The sequence below is a fragment of the Chiloscyllium punctatum genome, chromosome 4 (assembly GCF_047496795.1).
Source record: "Chiloscyllium punctatum isolate Juve2018m chromosome 4, sChiPun1.3, whole genome shotgun sequence".
NCBI lineage: Eukaryota > Metazoa > Chordata > Chondrichthyes > Orectolobiformes > Hemiscylliidae > Chiloscyllium > Chiloscyllium punctatum.
The window spans coordinates 89,995,802-90,011,612 of record NC_092742.1 but is presented as its reverse complement, the minus strand read 5'-3'; the positions used below and the strand labels follow the sequence as shown (position 1 = coordinate 90,011,612).

The 15,811-nt window shown below is 41.7% G+C and overlaps 1 protein-coding gene across 1 annotated transcript in view; it reads left to right on the top strand.

The window, feature by feature from the left end:
• ltk (leukocyte receptor tyrosine kinase) overlaps positions 1–15,811 on the top strand; it is a 182,442-nt gene that overhangs the window by 118,461 nt on the left and 48,170 nt on the right. Inside the window, exons 10-11 of the mRNA XM_072569266.1 lie at positions 865–1,017; positions 1,875–1,985. Of these exons, the coding sequence (XP_072425367.1) occupies positions 865–1,017; positions 1,875–1,985 (264 nt within the window). The remainder of the gene's footprint in view (positions 1–864; positions 1,018–1,874; positions 1,986–15,811) is intronic.

The window sequence follows — 15,811 nt, the reverse complement described above, 5'->3', positions numbered from 1 at the left end:
AATGGAGGGTCTGAGTTAAAAGGAGAGGCTGATTAGGCTGGAACTTTTTTTCACTGGAGGGGGTCCTTATAAAGGTTTATAAAATCATGAGGGGTATAGACAAGGCAAATGGAAGGTATCTTTTCCCTAGGGTGGGGGATTTCAAGACGAGGGGGCATATTTTTTAAGTGACAGGAGGAAGATTTTAAAAATGCATGTGGCACAACTGTTCTACACAGAGTTTGTGCTTGGAATGAACTTCCAGAGGAAGCGGTGAATGTGGTTACAGTTACAACTTTTAAAAGACATTTGGATAAGTACATGAAAAGAAAAGGTTTGGAGGGATATGAGCCAAACGCAAGTGGGTGGGACTAGATTAATTTGGAATTATGGTTGACATGGACTGGTTGGACCAAAGGGTCTGTTTCTGTGCTGTATGAATCTATGACTTAAGGGAAAATCACCATTGTTCAAGAAATACCTGTTTTAATCCCAACACAGAACAAAGCCTGTCCTAATTATCAAAAGGGTAAACATTGCAGAGCAATGAAGCAAGAGTGGGAAGTTTTACAAAAGACCTGACATAGGCATGGTAGGCCAAATGGCATGCTTTCGCCTGTGTGTAAAAGTCTGTGATCTTTGCAAATTAATAAAGGAAAGGTGATTTTCAGTTGTAGCAAGAAAAGAGAGGCTATTTAACAAGAAGCAAGTACAGTCTGTGGGAAAGCAGTAAGAAGGAGGCCTCACCTTTGGATTGTCAGAACAAGAGCTCAAAACCATTCAATAAAACCTGGCTCTCTAGCTGACTTGAGTTCACAATATGGATTTTCAGTGAAATTTTCTGCAAACGGTCTCTGATTAAATTGCTTTACACTCTGTTCACAGCCATGGAAAGTCACGGGGAAGCTGAAATTCGGATCCATATCAACTGCAGCCATTGTGAATCAGACAATTGTGAACGGGACCAAGAGTCCAAGAAGATAGTATGTCTGTGCCTGGGTGGGAAAGTTTTAGCCAAAGATAATGTTACCTGTACAGGTAAGAACAAATTTCAAGAACTTAGTAAAGTGTTGGTTGTCTCTATGTTATCAGCATGATCGGTGGTACCTCTGTAATGACATTTAGCTTTTGTATAAAGGATAATTGTTTGTGTATTGTTTGTGTAATAGAGATTTGTCTCTGCACTGTCTGTGTAATGGATTTTATGACCTGTGTGTAATGGAGGTTTGTCCCTGTACTCTGTGTAAAGGGTGTTTGTCTCTGTGCTGTCTGTGTAATGAATGTCTATCCCTGTACTGTATGTAATGGATGCTTGTCTCTGAACTATCTGTATGATGGAAGTTTGTCCCTGAACTGTCTAATGAATGCTGGTTTCTGTAATATAAATGTGATGATGTTTGAATGTCCATTGGTTGCTTCTGTCATGTTAAGTGTAATGATAGGGGGTTTCACCTTGTTTTTAATTAATATAACTAATTAAAATGAATGAGGCTCTATTATTCACAGGCAGTCCTTTTTCTGTATTGTCTGACTATATTTTGTTTTGTTGGTGTGGATAATAAAAAGTCAGTGAATAATAAAAAGCCAGCTTTCTGAATGTAGGTACAATCCAGAAGCAATTGATGTATGGATGTATCATCAGCAACAATCAGCAATAAATCTCTGGTACTGGTGGGAATACAGTGTGTTTCAAAGAATGCTGATGGAAATAGGCCGACTGTACTTGGACATTGTCCTTGTGACTTATAATATCTGCCACTCTTTTAAAAATGAGCTACAGTGGCTTTCAGAACAATTGTTTTTTCAGTTATGATTGTATATTGATAATGAAAATGTACTTGCATGTGAATGAAAGGCTTAATGAGTGCTTCTTTTATCTTCCTATTTATCCACAGTTCCTGGAAGTGCCATTCAAGAAAGCCATCTTCCTTTCTCCCTCATAATTGTCGTGGTTACGTCCACCATTGTTACTGGTGTAGTCCTAACCTGTGCTGGACTTGCTCTCAGTAAGAATTTAATTAAACTTTGTACTGCACAGCTCCCTTCTCAACCAACATTTCACAAGCTATGAGCTCAGAATTTTAATTTTGGTTTTAAAATGTTGTTGATAGTTGCTTCCTCCAATAATGCCATTCTGTTCATGAATGCATCATTGAAAACGTTTAACCACTAGCTTCACTTTCTCCAGTCCATCCATATCTGAAACAGCCTAGGGAAGAAAGTTAGCAACACGAGAGATAATAGTGTAATTATAGGCATCATATGGCTATATCTTTAATTCCATTTATGTTCTTTGGAAAAATACAATGCTTAGCTTAGTCTATTCCCAATCTATACCAGATTGATACTAGTCACCCAGATGTTGAATTTGGGATGATCTAGTGTGCATATTTCAAAGTTCATGGAATATCAACTCATGAGATAATAGGACAACTTGCATTTATATTGCACTTTTTACAGAGCAAAATATCCCAAGGTTCTTCACTGGAGTGTTGTCAGAGAAGAGTTAAGCCAAAGAAGGATATAATAAAAGAGATAGCCAAAAGGTTGAACAAAGAGCTGTAAGAGAGAGTTGTTTTTACAGGCATACTTAAAGAAAGAAAGATGTGTAAAGAGGTGGAGATGATTAAGATGGGACTTCCCATATTTAGGGCTAAGGGATCTGAAGGAACAGCCAGTAATGGCGGAGTAACGAATATTGGGGAAGCAATTGATGGAGCCCCAAGATCTTGGAGATTGTAATGTTTGAAGGAAGTTACTAAGATAAGGAAGATCAAGGAATCCGAACAAGAGGAGGAGAATGTTAAATCTGAGGCATTGATGAATCAGAAGCCAATGGGGGCCAGCAAGAACAGAGTTGATGCATGAACATGACATGGTGAAAGTTAGAATCCTGGAGCTACCTCAGGGTAAGATAACAAGAAAATATCAATCAAATCTCATTCCTCCAATTCTCTATATCACTCATATTATCCACCTGCATATCAGATATCACAAGGATTTGCCCATTTAACTTCTTTGTTGAAATTATTCCAAGTACTTAGCACTGTTTGAGCCAAACTACCTTTCGTCTTGGTTTCCAACTTACTTTCAGTTCATATCTGCTGATTATAATTTCTTGAATTATTTTAAAGTAATTTTCAGTAATGTCTTTCCATACATGTTTTATTGTTAGACTGTGTGAAACTGGACTTTGTGAGGAACATGAACAGGAGTAGGCCATTCAGCCCATTGAGCCTACCCTACCATTCAGTATGACCATGGCTGATCAAACACCTCAATGCCTTTTACCCATCCATTATCATAAACTGGTATGCCACTGGTAATCAGAAATATGCCTTAAGCATGCTCAAAGACTGAGCTTCCACAACCATTTGTAGTAGAGAATTCCAAAGGTTCACAGACCTCTGAATTGAAAAAAAAACTTCACCTCAGTGTATATTTATAAGTTGTGTCTGCTGGTTCTAGACTCTGCAACCAGTGGAAACATTTTTCCTGCACCTACACTGTTTATTCCTTCAGTATTTTGTAAGTTGTATAATACTTGAATTATATGATCTTTAATCTTCTAAATCCAAGGGAAATTAAGCTTCACTTATGAACATGCACTCATAATTTATCCTTTTTTTGGTTTCTGTAACTTTTTGATGTATCTGCTCTGCACCCACTCCAAGACCTATTCCTTTGAGGTCCAGTGCTGAGCACAATCATCCAGGTATGGTCTAACAAGAACTCTGAACAGTTGTAGTGTCACTTCCAATACATTTGTGTTCCAGTTCTCTTTGAGGAAGTTAAAATTCCATTAGCTGTTAACTAGTTTTGGAGATTACTGAACTGGGCCCCTAAATCTCTCTGCCCCTCTTTTCTAGCCTCTTCTCTTTTAGAAAAACAAATGCTATGATTTATCTTTCTTTAATTCAAGTGGAAGGCCACTTGAACTCCGTTTGCCATATTTTTGTCCACTCATTACCACTTTGCCAAATTCTGCTCCCATCTGTCGTGTCTATGGCATCATCTACCTTAGACTGATCCCAGCCTTGGAAAATGCCACCCCAGCTTCCCATTTTCTGCCCATGGTGGGTGTCGGGGTAGGTTGGGAGTTGGGTTGCGTGGAGGAGGTTGCAATTTTCCCCAGGACAGGCAAACCTGCCTCAGGGCTGTAGAACCCAGGCCAGTGATTAAACTAATGGAATAAAACATAATACATTCCTCCAGTCCTCATCCATAAATGCTCAGCTGCTTCCATGAATGACACATGCCTCAACCACGGCCCATCTCTCCAAAAATGGGAATTGCTGGGTTCCAGGACTAAGGATTTCCAATGTCTTCTGCCATTTTTTCCACTGTGGAAAGAGTCTCCATCATGGTAAAAATCTGGCCTTGGCATCATCGGCGAATTAAGACCCTTCATTCAAACCGTTTATAAAGCTGTGGTACCAATACAGATCCTGATGGGCACCATAATTCACATTCTGCTAAACAGTTTACATTAAACCATTAAACCTGCCCTATCTGCTACTTTCTAACCAATTCCTTAACCAAGCCAATAGATTACCAATATACCATTTTTGTTATCAGTCTCTTAAATGTGCCTTTAATACATATCAATACTTTTATTCCATATCAGTATTAATTGGATAGATAAAATCATTGTCGTAGTTCCTTTAGCTTGAATTTATTTTTCTGTAATTTTAATCTGATTCTTCGCTTTCAAACAAATGTTATCTCTGCTCTGCTGCCCATGTTAGCTCCTCATTGGTGAAAGCCCATCAGTTAAGTGGCCATTACTTATATAAGAGCCTTGAAAGCAAGTTCTGACCAGCTTTTTGACACCTGGGTCCCAAGTACCTATACTCGTTGTCCATGCCCACAATCTCTAATGGTTTCTGAATGGTAAAGTGGAATAGGGACAGTTGCTATATTTACCCTCCCAATGTAGCAACTTCACTGCCCAAAGCCATGAGCTAGATCAGCACAGACCAAGGATGGAATGTGGAATTTGTCTGATTTGCATGGTTCAATGACACTGAGCTACAAGGAAACTGTGTCTTATTTATCGTAGAGCAGATGAATGACCAACAATCCTGAATTATATGCTTATTTATTTGATTCTATATGAATATTTGCTGGTAGATATTTTATCATAATTTGTATCAATATCAGTTCTGTAGATAGTTGCGCTGTAGATTATCTGCAACTGTATCCCACTTAACTCAAAAGCCTGACACAATTCACAGATCCTGAATTTCTGAGTGATATTTTTAAGTGAGCAGAGACATAAATTACTCGTACCCTGCACTATTCCCAAAAAGAGTGTGTTTGTACCACTTTGTCAGAATCAGGTGCTATGTTTGGCCCAGGCTATAATTCGCAGTCATCAGAGCTGAGCATTGGATTTAGTATGTTTCTGTTTTGGCTCCAGCATCTGTATAGCTTAGTATTTGTGAACCTGCTGACCTTCTGAGGGTGTAGTCAGGTGAATCAGCTTCTCTCTGACATTCTCTGTGTTGGCCAGTCACCTGCCAGCAATGGATGGACAGATGCATGCATGAGGACCTCCCTGTATGACAACAGTTGACTTCACTTTAAAAGCTTTTCATTGGTAGTAAAATAGTTAGAATATCCTGAGGCTGTAAAATATGGTGTATAGGAGCAAGTCTTCCTTCTTCATTGTAAGGTTACTAAATCACCAAGAGCATGAAGGAAATTGGACATGTTACCCTCCAATTACCCTCCCTTCTCAGGAGAGGTGATGGCTGATTGTTTGATTGTTAATTCAGAGTCCCAGGTAATGTTCTGAGGGTCTGGGTTTGAATCCAGCCACAGCAGATGGTGGAATTTGAATTCAATACAAAAAATCTAGAATTAAGAATCTAATATGACCATTAATCCATTGCCGATTGTTGGAAAATCTAACCTAGTTCACGAATGTTCTTTAGGGGAAGAAATCTGCCATCCTTACCTGGTCTGGCTTACATGTGACTCCAGACCCACAGTAATGTGGTTGACTCTTAACTGCTCTCTGAGCAATTAGGGATGGTTAATAAATGCTGCCTAGCCAATGATGCCCACATCCCATGAATGATTAAAGGAAAAAAAACAGTTATCTGAGGCATTCCTCTCATTTTGTGATGGTTTGAGTTATTTTGCTCATTCCACAACGTGAGAATTTCTCCCCATCCAGCACCACCAGCCTATTATTCTGTTATTTCACAGCCCCTAAGTGACCACATTAGCAGCTGCTTTGAGTGGGAACTGCCCGTTCGCTTGGTTTCCTGGAATGTTTACTTGTTCGTCATTTTACTATCAGTAATGCAATATGGAGTAATAACCCAGAGTGAGATTGTTACAGAGCAGAATAAAAACAGTTTGAGGACTTGACTTGGTTTCTCCACTTTTCAGCAAAGGTCATCCAGCTCTATCTGATGGTTAAACATCAGGTAAGCAAAGATTAAATCTCACAGAATGCCCAAATGAATCACCATGACCAGTTCAGCATTGGGATCAGTCTGTTACATTACAGTTCACCTCAGAGACTCACCAACGCTTTCATAAACCCTATCTCTACCACTTCCCTTGAAGTATTCCCTCGATTTCCAACATTATTAATAAAAGTATTTTCTTAACAATACTAGCTGAAACATTTAACCAGAAGTAGTTCCCTTTAACTGAATATATTTCCAATCCCTTCACTCGTAATGTCTGTTGGACACAGATTCAGTTACTCTGGAGTCTCCCAATTCTCCCTGATCTGGTCATGGGGAGTGGTGTAGGAAGGTGTCGGCCAGTACTCTCAGCAGCTGAAGCAAGAAGAGTCGGGTTGGCAACAGTATCTCAAAGGTCATCGAACTGAAGCGGCCAGTGGGCTGCCACATCAGGATGAAGAGAAATGAGAATTTGTCAAGAGGGTCCCACTTCCACTTAACTGGACATCGTCTAGTTTTATCTCCTTCATGATACTTTGTGGAGAAGATGTGACAATCAAAGGCTGGCAAGTGGTAAAGCTTCAACTACAGTGGCAGCACCAGAACATCTGGCAGCTGTTACTTTGTATACTCAAGTTTAGGATGCAGAGAGGGGTGAGTCTCTGGATGTGGATGTACTGCTTCAAAAGATCCGCAATAGACTGCATAGGATTAACACAAATCTCAGATTGCCTCTGTACTGCAAGATTTGCACTCCAGGCTGTCGCGACTGCATTTGTACATAAAACAAAATGTTCTAAATGAAAATACAAGATGAGTGAAGCTTCAAGACTGACTACTGTTGCTTCCGGCAGTGTGCTTGGAACAGTAGACAATGATGAAGAATCCCATGGTCTCTCATAGAAAAGCAAAACATCACTGTCGTGCTTTGGTGTTGCTGAAGAAGTTTTGCTGCAGACTTATCTATTCCTTGTCCCATTGAACAATGTCATGAAGTTGTATATGTTATGGTGACCACCTTGTAAAGCTGAAGCACTGAAACCTCCATCATGTCAATAGACAAGTATAATGTTTCTCATTCGCACTGCTGACCACACAAACTGGCTTACCATTGAAGAAGGGGAAGAATCAGCTTCTCCCGATGCAGTCTCCTCTACATTGGGGAGACTGGATGCCTTCTCGCAGAGTGCTTCATAGATCATCTCCAGGACACCCGCACCAATCAACCCCACCGCCCTGTGGCTGAATATTTCAACTTCCCCCTCCCACTCTGCCGAGGACATGCAGGTTCTGGGCCTCCTCCATGGCCACTCCCTCGCCACCCGATGCTTGGAGGAAGAATGACTTATCTTCTGCCTTGGGACCCTTCAACCCCAGGGCATCAGTGTGGACTTCACCAATTTCCTCATTTCCCCTCCCCCCCCCCCCACCTTACCCCAGTTCCAACCTTCCAGCTCAACACCGCCCTCATGACCAGCCCCACTTGTCAATCTTCCTTCTTACCTATCTGCTCCACCCTCCTCTCTGACCTATCACCTCTACCACCACCTCCATCCAACTATTGCACTCTCAGCTACCTTCTCCCCACCCCCACCCCCCTCCCATTTATCTCTCCACCCCCCCAGGCTCCCAGCCTCATTCCTGATGAAGGGCTCCGGACTGAAACATAGATTTTTCTACTCCTCGGTTGTTGCCTGACCTGCTGTGCTTTTACAGCAACACATTCTCAACTATAATCTCCATCATCTGTAGACCTCACTGTCTCCTAACCTCTGAAGAGAGGAGTCCAATCCCCTTCAGCCATGACTGAGAAGGATCATTGAGCTGATCAACCTCTTGACACTGCTGAGGAAGTTCTTCGGAAAATGTCATCCAGGTATGGAACTTCAACTGGATAAGAAAACTGTTGGAAATGTTCACAAAACAATGTCCAATCCTCTTTAAATGAAGGCTCGAAAAGACAGAAGTAATCCCTCAGAAGGTGGAATGTAGATATGGAATGTCTTTTACATGCTGCTACGGAATACCTAGTTGGACGCGTTTGCCAATGTAGCAAGGATTTGTTCTGATTCTATGAGAAGTCAATAGGTTTCTTTATAAGTTGACCACTGTAGGGAAGTATTGCTTCAAATTGTCCTTTTACTGTAAGTTTCCCTGATCCTGATCTTGATTTTTGATGGTCAAAGAAGTACAGTGAAAAGTCATTCTAAACTATTAAGCAGCATAGTAAAAGCAACACTTGATCAAGGAAACAAAAACTGCATCAGGTTTCTTGACCTTCAAGATTAGTGACCAATAATCCTTATCTAGTTCATCATCATCTGCTGTAGGGCCACCAATATCCACTTGATAAAGAAAGACTGTAACTTCAATGTCTTCTTCTTCTTCTTCTTGGTCAATTTCTGATAGCTCCTTTGTTTTGGACATGACCCATTAATTTTTAATCTTACATTGTAAAACTGCTGAAACTGACCAAATGTGCGACACTGAAAGCATTGAGTGCCCTCTTGCTGGGCAATTTTATTGTTTTGTGTTATCTTCTTGCCGTACAATGCTACTAGCATTTCAAACTGGCAGTTCCCACCCTTTCCCCAATTTTGTTGTGTTTCTTACTTGCCAGAGGGATGTTTGAGGCCTAGCCAACTGATGGGCTCAGACTAAACCTCAACATAGTGTGAAATCGCATCCTGTTTTCCCAGATTGATGGTCTGCTGGACCACCTGCTCCAATGCTAAGCCTTCTTTAGATGGTGAAATATCAGAACATTTATTGTCTCGGATTCCAACCACTCTTCAATCTCGACTAAGCTTATCTTTTAATGTGCTGTAGTCACACTAAGTGGCCAATCTACCTACTTCACGAATAAAGGAGACTGCAATTCCCCTGCATGCCGTAACCACTGGTTGAAGTGGGAATGTTGAATATCGAGGTTTCTCAGAGGACTGAAGTAAAAATCATTGCTTTACCTGGTTGAAAATTTGCAAAGGTTTTATCCATATCTTTCTAAACAAGGATGTTGTGTATAGGAAAGTCCTCACCTGAAGCCATTGCTGCTTGAATTGGAAATCTGAGGCTGTTCTTTCCTGTGTAAATGCATTTTCTATAACTCCCATCTAGGTGACTGTATTGGTGTTTGATGGTATAGAAAGGATATGGGATCTTTGGATCTTCATATAACTCAGGTCGGACTTTTAAGTTATTTTTTAACAATACTGTTAGTGATGACAAGGCTGCAGTGTGGCATGCTCTGTGCTGTATAATTCCTAAACTCCTAGCACAGTATTAGCATGTGTATCTACTGAGATCACATTACAGAACAGCTCAGCTCAGGCTCATCTACATATTTATTAACCACAATCTCCACATCCCTCTCTTGTGCCTGTAGATTCAATTTGATTTATTATTGTCACATGCACCAAGATACAGTGAAAAGTATTGTTTTGTGTGCTAACCAGGCACATCATACCTTACATAAGTAAATCAGAGTAATACAACAGAATGCAGAATATAGTGGTACAGCTAAGGAGAACGTGCAGAGAAAGATCTATGACAGGCCTGTTCATAAATATGATGACAGGGAGGAAGAAGCTATTCTTGAATCTGTTGGTATGTGTTTTCAAACTTGTATCTTCTGCCCAATGAAAGAGGGTGGGAGGTGTCTTTGATTATGTTGGCTGCTTTCCCTAGGCAGTGGGAAGGATAGATGGAGATTGGGTCTATATTGCACTATAATGAGAATGGTTGTCAAGCCTCTTTTGCAGCCCCCTCTAGACTACCAGTTAATGGACTAATTGTTTTTCCTATACCCTTCTAAATTCCCTAATAACTTAGGAATAGAATGTTTCTCACTTCATGATCCTAACACATTAGTGGATAATATTTGGTACAGAATTATCTAAATAGCTTTGTATCTATCTTTTATAATTTTAAAGATAGATCCCATACAAATTCAGAACAAATATGCTTCTGTGGTCTTTTGTAATATCTCATACTAGTTGTTTCAGTATCTAGCATAGCTCCACTACAGGTTATAATTGGTGCATGTCAAACTGATATCCTTCATACTTTAACAAGATAACTGGTTTACAAACCCTTTAAAAGCAAAGATTTTGAACAGAGCTGGATTGAAGCAGCTTCAAATAGCTTGAACACTGAGAGCCAGCACAATACTGGCTGCAGTAAATTGTCTGAACATAGAAGGCTGACTTGTATTTGACCTGAGTAACAATTATAAACCTGGTGTACTCATGCAACATTTAAAAGACATTTGGATAGGTGTATGAATTGGAAGGGTTTGGAAGGATATGGGCCGGGTGCTGGCAGGTGGGACTAGATTGGGTTAGAATATCTGGTCGGTGTGGACGGATTGGACCGAAGGTCTGTTTCTGTGCTGTACATCTCTATGACTCTCTGACTATTAGGGCCAGCAATTCGTACCTGGTTCCTTCAGCAATCTGGCAGGTTGTACTGTAGGTTCTGTACTTGGACTGGGTGGTTGCATTATTGTAGGCAAGTTGAATTGTGTTACAGCTAAAGTCTGTCCTTTTTTCTGATAATGGTAAACTAGCCCTTCTCATCACTCTAAACCTGCCTGAAGCCTTTGATGGAATGTAGCACACTACCCTTAGGAACATAGGAATTAGGAGCAGAAGTAGGCAATTAGGCACTTCGAACCCACTCTGTCATTTAACATGATCTTGGCTGATCTCTCCTGGTCTCAACTGCACTTTACTGCCTGCTCCCCATAGTCCTTTATCCTGCTTTCCATCAGAAACATACCCATTTCTTTTTTGAATCTGTAGATTGAATCTACCTGCACTGCACTCAGAGCCAGTGAGTTCGACAGATTCACAACCCTCTGATAGCAGTAGTCTCTCCTCATCTCAGTTTTGAACCTACCTCCTCTCACTCTGTCCAGTTGACCTCTTGTTCGGGACTGCCCCACAAGGAGGAACATCTTTTCCACATCTACCTTCGATCCTTTTTAGCCTTTCATATACCTCCAGTCAGATCCTCCCTCATTCTTCTGAACTCCAGTGAGTACAATCCCAAGCTATTTGACCACTCCTGGTGTGACAGCCCTTTTACCCCTTGGATCAACCTGGTGAACATCCTCAGAACTCCCAGTTCCACCATATCCTTCCTCAAGTAGGGAGACAGAGCTGGACACAGTACTCCTAGTGTGGTCTCATTAATGCTTTATATAATGTAACGACAATTCTTAACTTTTATAATCCAGTCCTTTTACAATAAATGGCAGGATTCCATTTGCCTTTCTTATTATGTGCTGCACCTGCATACCCACTATCTGTGATTCATGCACAAACATGTCTCGATCCCTTTGTACTAATGCACTTTGAATCTGCTTCCTATTTAAATAATAGTTTACCTTTTTGTTTTTCTGGCCAAAATAGAAAGCCTCACGCTTATCCACATTAAACATCATCTGCCAAATTCTGGCCCATTCTCCTAGCCTATCGATATCCATCTGTAAACTCTATATCTCCTTATCATTACCTGCTTACCACTTATTTTAGTATCATCCACAAGCTTTTCTATGTTACACTCTGTTTCTGCTTGCAGATCATTCATATAGATTGTAAATAATTGAGGTCCAAGAACTGAACCCTGTAGCAGCCCAATAGTTATAATTGGTCATCCAAGGAAAGAGCAATTTATTCTGATCCTCTGCTTTCTATCAGTCAGCCTCTATCCAAGTCAATGCTCTACCCTTAACCCCCTAGGATCTAACCTTCTGGATCAGACTTTTATGTGGCACATTATAATCTCTTGATTTTATCTTTTGGAAGTCTAGATATACCACATCCACCAGATCCCCATGATCCACTTGCTGGTTACATCATCTAAGAACTCCAGTGAGTTTGCCAAGCATGACCTGCCCTGCATGAACCCGTGCTGACACTAGTGAGTTGAGCTTTGTTTTTTCAAGTGTTCAGTTAACTCCTCCTTTATGATTGATTCCAGCAACTTCCCCATGACAGAGATCAAACTAACTGATCTATAGATTCCCAATGTTTCCCTATCTCATTTTTTGAATAAGAGTGTTACATTAGCATAGTTCCAATCCACTGATCGCTTTCCAGAATCCAGGGATTTTGGATAATGTAACTAATGCATCCGCGCTCTCTGCTGCCACCTACCTTAATACCTAGGGTGCAGGCAATCGGGCCGCGGGGACTTATTTGTCTTTAATTCCATCCGTTTACATTCTCTCTAGTTAAAGTAATTTCACCAAGCTCCTCTTCAGTAACTTCAGTTTTTAGGAAGAAATTATTATCTTCCATTGTGAAAACAGAGACAAAGTATTGGTTTAGTGCCTCTGCCATTTCTAGTTTCCCATCATTACCTCAGCATTTTTGTCCTCTAAAGGGCCAAAATTTACTTGGACTATTCTCTTCCTTTTTATGTTCTAATAGGAGGTCTTGGTATCAGTGCTTGTGTTTTCTGCTACTTTCCTTCTGTAGTTATTTTAGCTCTCTTGATTTTGTTTTCAGGAACCCTTTGCTGACATTTCAAGTTCTCCCAACCCTCCAAAGTGCCACTAACTTTTGCGGCATGATATGCCCTAGTTTTTACCTTCATTATCTTTGACTTCCTTGTTAAGCCATGTTAAGCTAATACAATTCCTCTTCCTCTCAGGAATATACTTCAATTGAGAGGTATTTAGTATCTCCCTAAACATTTGCTGCTGTTCTTCAGTTGTCCTGCCCTTTAATATTTTTGCCCAATCCACTTGGGCCAATCCCTTCCTCTGGCCTGTATAATTAAAACTCTCATATGTGACTCATTCTGTCTTCATTCTGTCAATCTGAATTTGAAACTCTAGCGTATTGTGGTCACTCCTTCCAAATGGATCCTTAATGATAAGACCATTTATCAACTCGTCCTTGTTGCATAATGCCAAATCTAAAGTCGTCAGTTCTCGGGTTGACTCCATGACACATTGCTCTAAGAGACAATCTCTCATTGCTCTAAGAGACAGTCTCTCGTGAACCCAGGCTATCCTTGCCAAGTTGGTTAATCTAAACAAATGCATATTCAAATCACCCATAATTACTGTGGTGGCCTTCTCTCAAGCCCTCATTCTTTCCTGATTTATACTATGCCCTACTTCAGAAGTACTGTTCAGGGCTTGTAAATTACTCATACCAAGTGGTTTCTTCCCTTGCATTTTATTTCCACCCAGACTGATTCAACATTTTGGTCAACATTTTAGTGCCAATATAATTTCTTAATCCAGCCCTATGTCATCTTTAACTATTAAAACAACTCTACCTGCTGCTGCACCTTGTCTGTCCATCCGTGAGTACCCATGGACATTTAATCCCTCAGTCCTGATTTTCCTGTAACCACGTTTCAGTAATTCCCACCAGTTGTACCTATTTGTTTCCATTTGTCCAGTCAGCTCATCAATTTTAATCGTGCATTTAGGTGAAGGTTTTCAAATAAGTTCTACAGGTCTGTCTTTCTCTTTTAATATTACCTTGTCCACCACACTTTCCAAACTCACCATCCATATTTATTAATTGTGATAACACTGAGCCTCACCTGTATCATTTATTTCAACTTTCAACTTACATCTTTCACGATTCCTTCCCTTGCCATAGTCATTAGGCTGGCCTTGCCTGTTTATCCTATTAACCTCTACCTTCTGCTCACTCTGACCTGCTGCTTTGGTTCCCAAACCAAATTCCCTTATTAGTTCAAATCCACCCGACTGGCACTCGCAAACATCCCCACCAGGATGTTGGTGTCCCTCCAGTTTTCTGCTCCTCAGGAGGTCCAGTCGATCTAAGCGATCTGTAAAGAGCTGAAGCTGTACACACATCCTCCAAAAGAAATCAGCCAGGGCAGCTGATCTCTCCCAGAGTTACCACATGTCACAGGTAGAGCATAGGATGCCCATTTTCACCTTCAAGTTACTGTTAAATTCAGAAACGTATATATGCAACCAGCTGACAAAGGCAGTAGTCTGGAGGACGGACTTCTACATCGCAGAGGCTGAACGCCAACTCTCTGACACCACATCTTACCTCCTCCTTGCCTGTGACCCCACCGTGACCCATCAGGCCAAAATCAAACGCATTGTCCGTGCTCTCATTGCCGCTGATGATCTCCCCTCCGTGTCCAGTTCTACCTGTTCCCCAAGATGCAAATGCCCAACTATCCTGGCTGACCTATTGTCTCGGCATGCACCTGCCCACTGAACTCATCTCTTCCTACCTCAATTCCATCCTCTTCCCCCTTAATACAGGCGCTTCCCACCTACATCCATGATACCAACCATGTCTTCCATCTCTTCAGCAACTTTCAGTTCCCCGGCCCCCAGTGCTTTATCTTCACTATGGATGTGCAGTCCATATACATGTCCATACCCCACAAGGATGGCCTCAAGGCCTTCCGCTTCTTCCTCTCCAATATACCCATCCAGTTCCCCCCCCACCAATACCCTCTTCCACCTCGCTGAACTGGACCTCACCCTCAACAAATTTTCCTTTAACTCCTTCCATTTCCTCCAAATCCAGGAGCTGGCCATGAGCACCTGGATGGGTCCCAGCTACGCCTGCCCCTTTGGCTATATCGAACAGTCCCTCTTCAGTACCTGCACAGGCACTGTGCCCCAACTCTTCCTCCCTTACATCGATGACTGCATCAGTGCAGTGTCCTGCACCAAGGTTGAACTGGAGCAGTTCATCAACTTTGCCCACAACTTCCACCCCGTCCTCAAATTCACTTGGTCCATTTTAGACACCTCCCTCCCCTTTCTTCACCTCACCATTTTCATCTCCGGTTCACCTGCTCTCTTCCATCCTAGTTTACTGCACCAGGTACTCCAGATGTGGTCCTCTCTACATCAGGGAGATGAACGTAAATTTAGGGAACAGTTCACCGAGCAGCTCAGGCAGGCCGCAGGGGCTGACTGGACCTCCCAGTCATCGCCCATTTCAGTTCCCCCAGTCAGTCCCTTTCCAATGTGACCATCCTTGGCCTCCTCCATTGCCAAAATGAACCATAGCGCAAATTGGAGGAACAACACCTCATCTTCTGCCTGGGCAGCCTACAGCCCAGAGAACACAACGTTGAGTTCTCCAATTTCAAATAACCTCCCTCTCCATCCCTGTCTCCCTTCCCAGCTCCTCCCCATCCCTTCGATTGCTCCCTGCTACCAACCCGATTCATTCGTCCCGTTGACCAACCAGGTCATACCTTCGACCTGTCTTCATCTATCCCCACTTCACTACCCTGCCCTGCCACCCCCTTTATCTGCAGCTCCCCGTACACCCACCCCAATCCTGAAGAAGGGTTACATCTGAAATGTTGACTTCTCCACCTCCTGAAGCTGCCTGGCTTGCTGTGTTCTTCTAGCCTCCTGCCTATTTTGGATT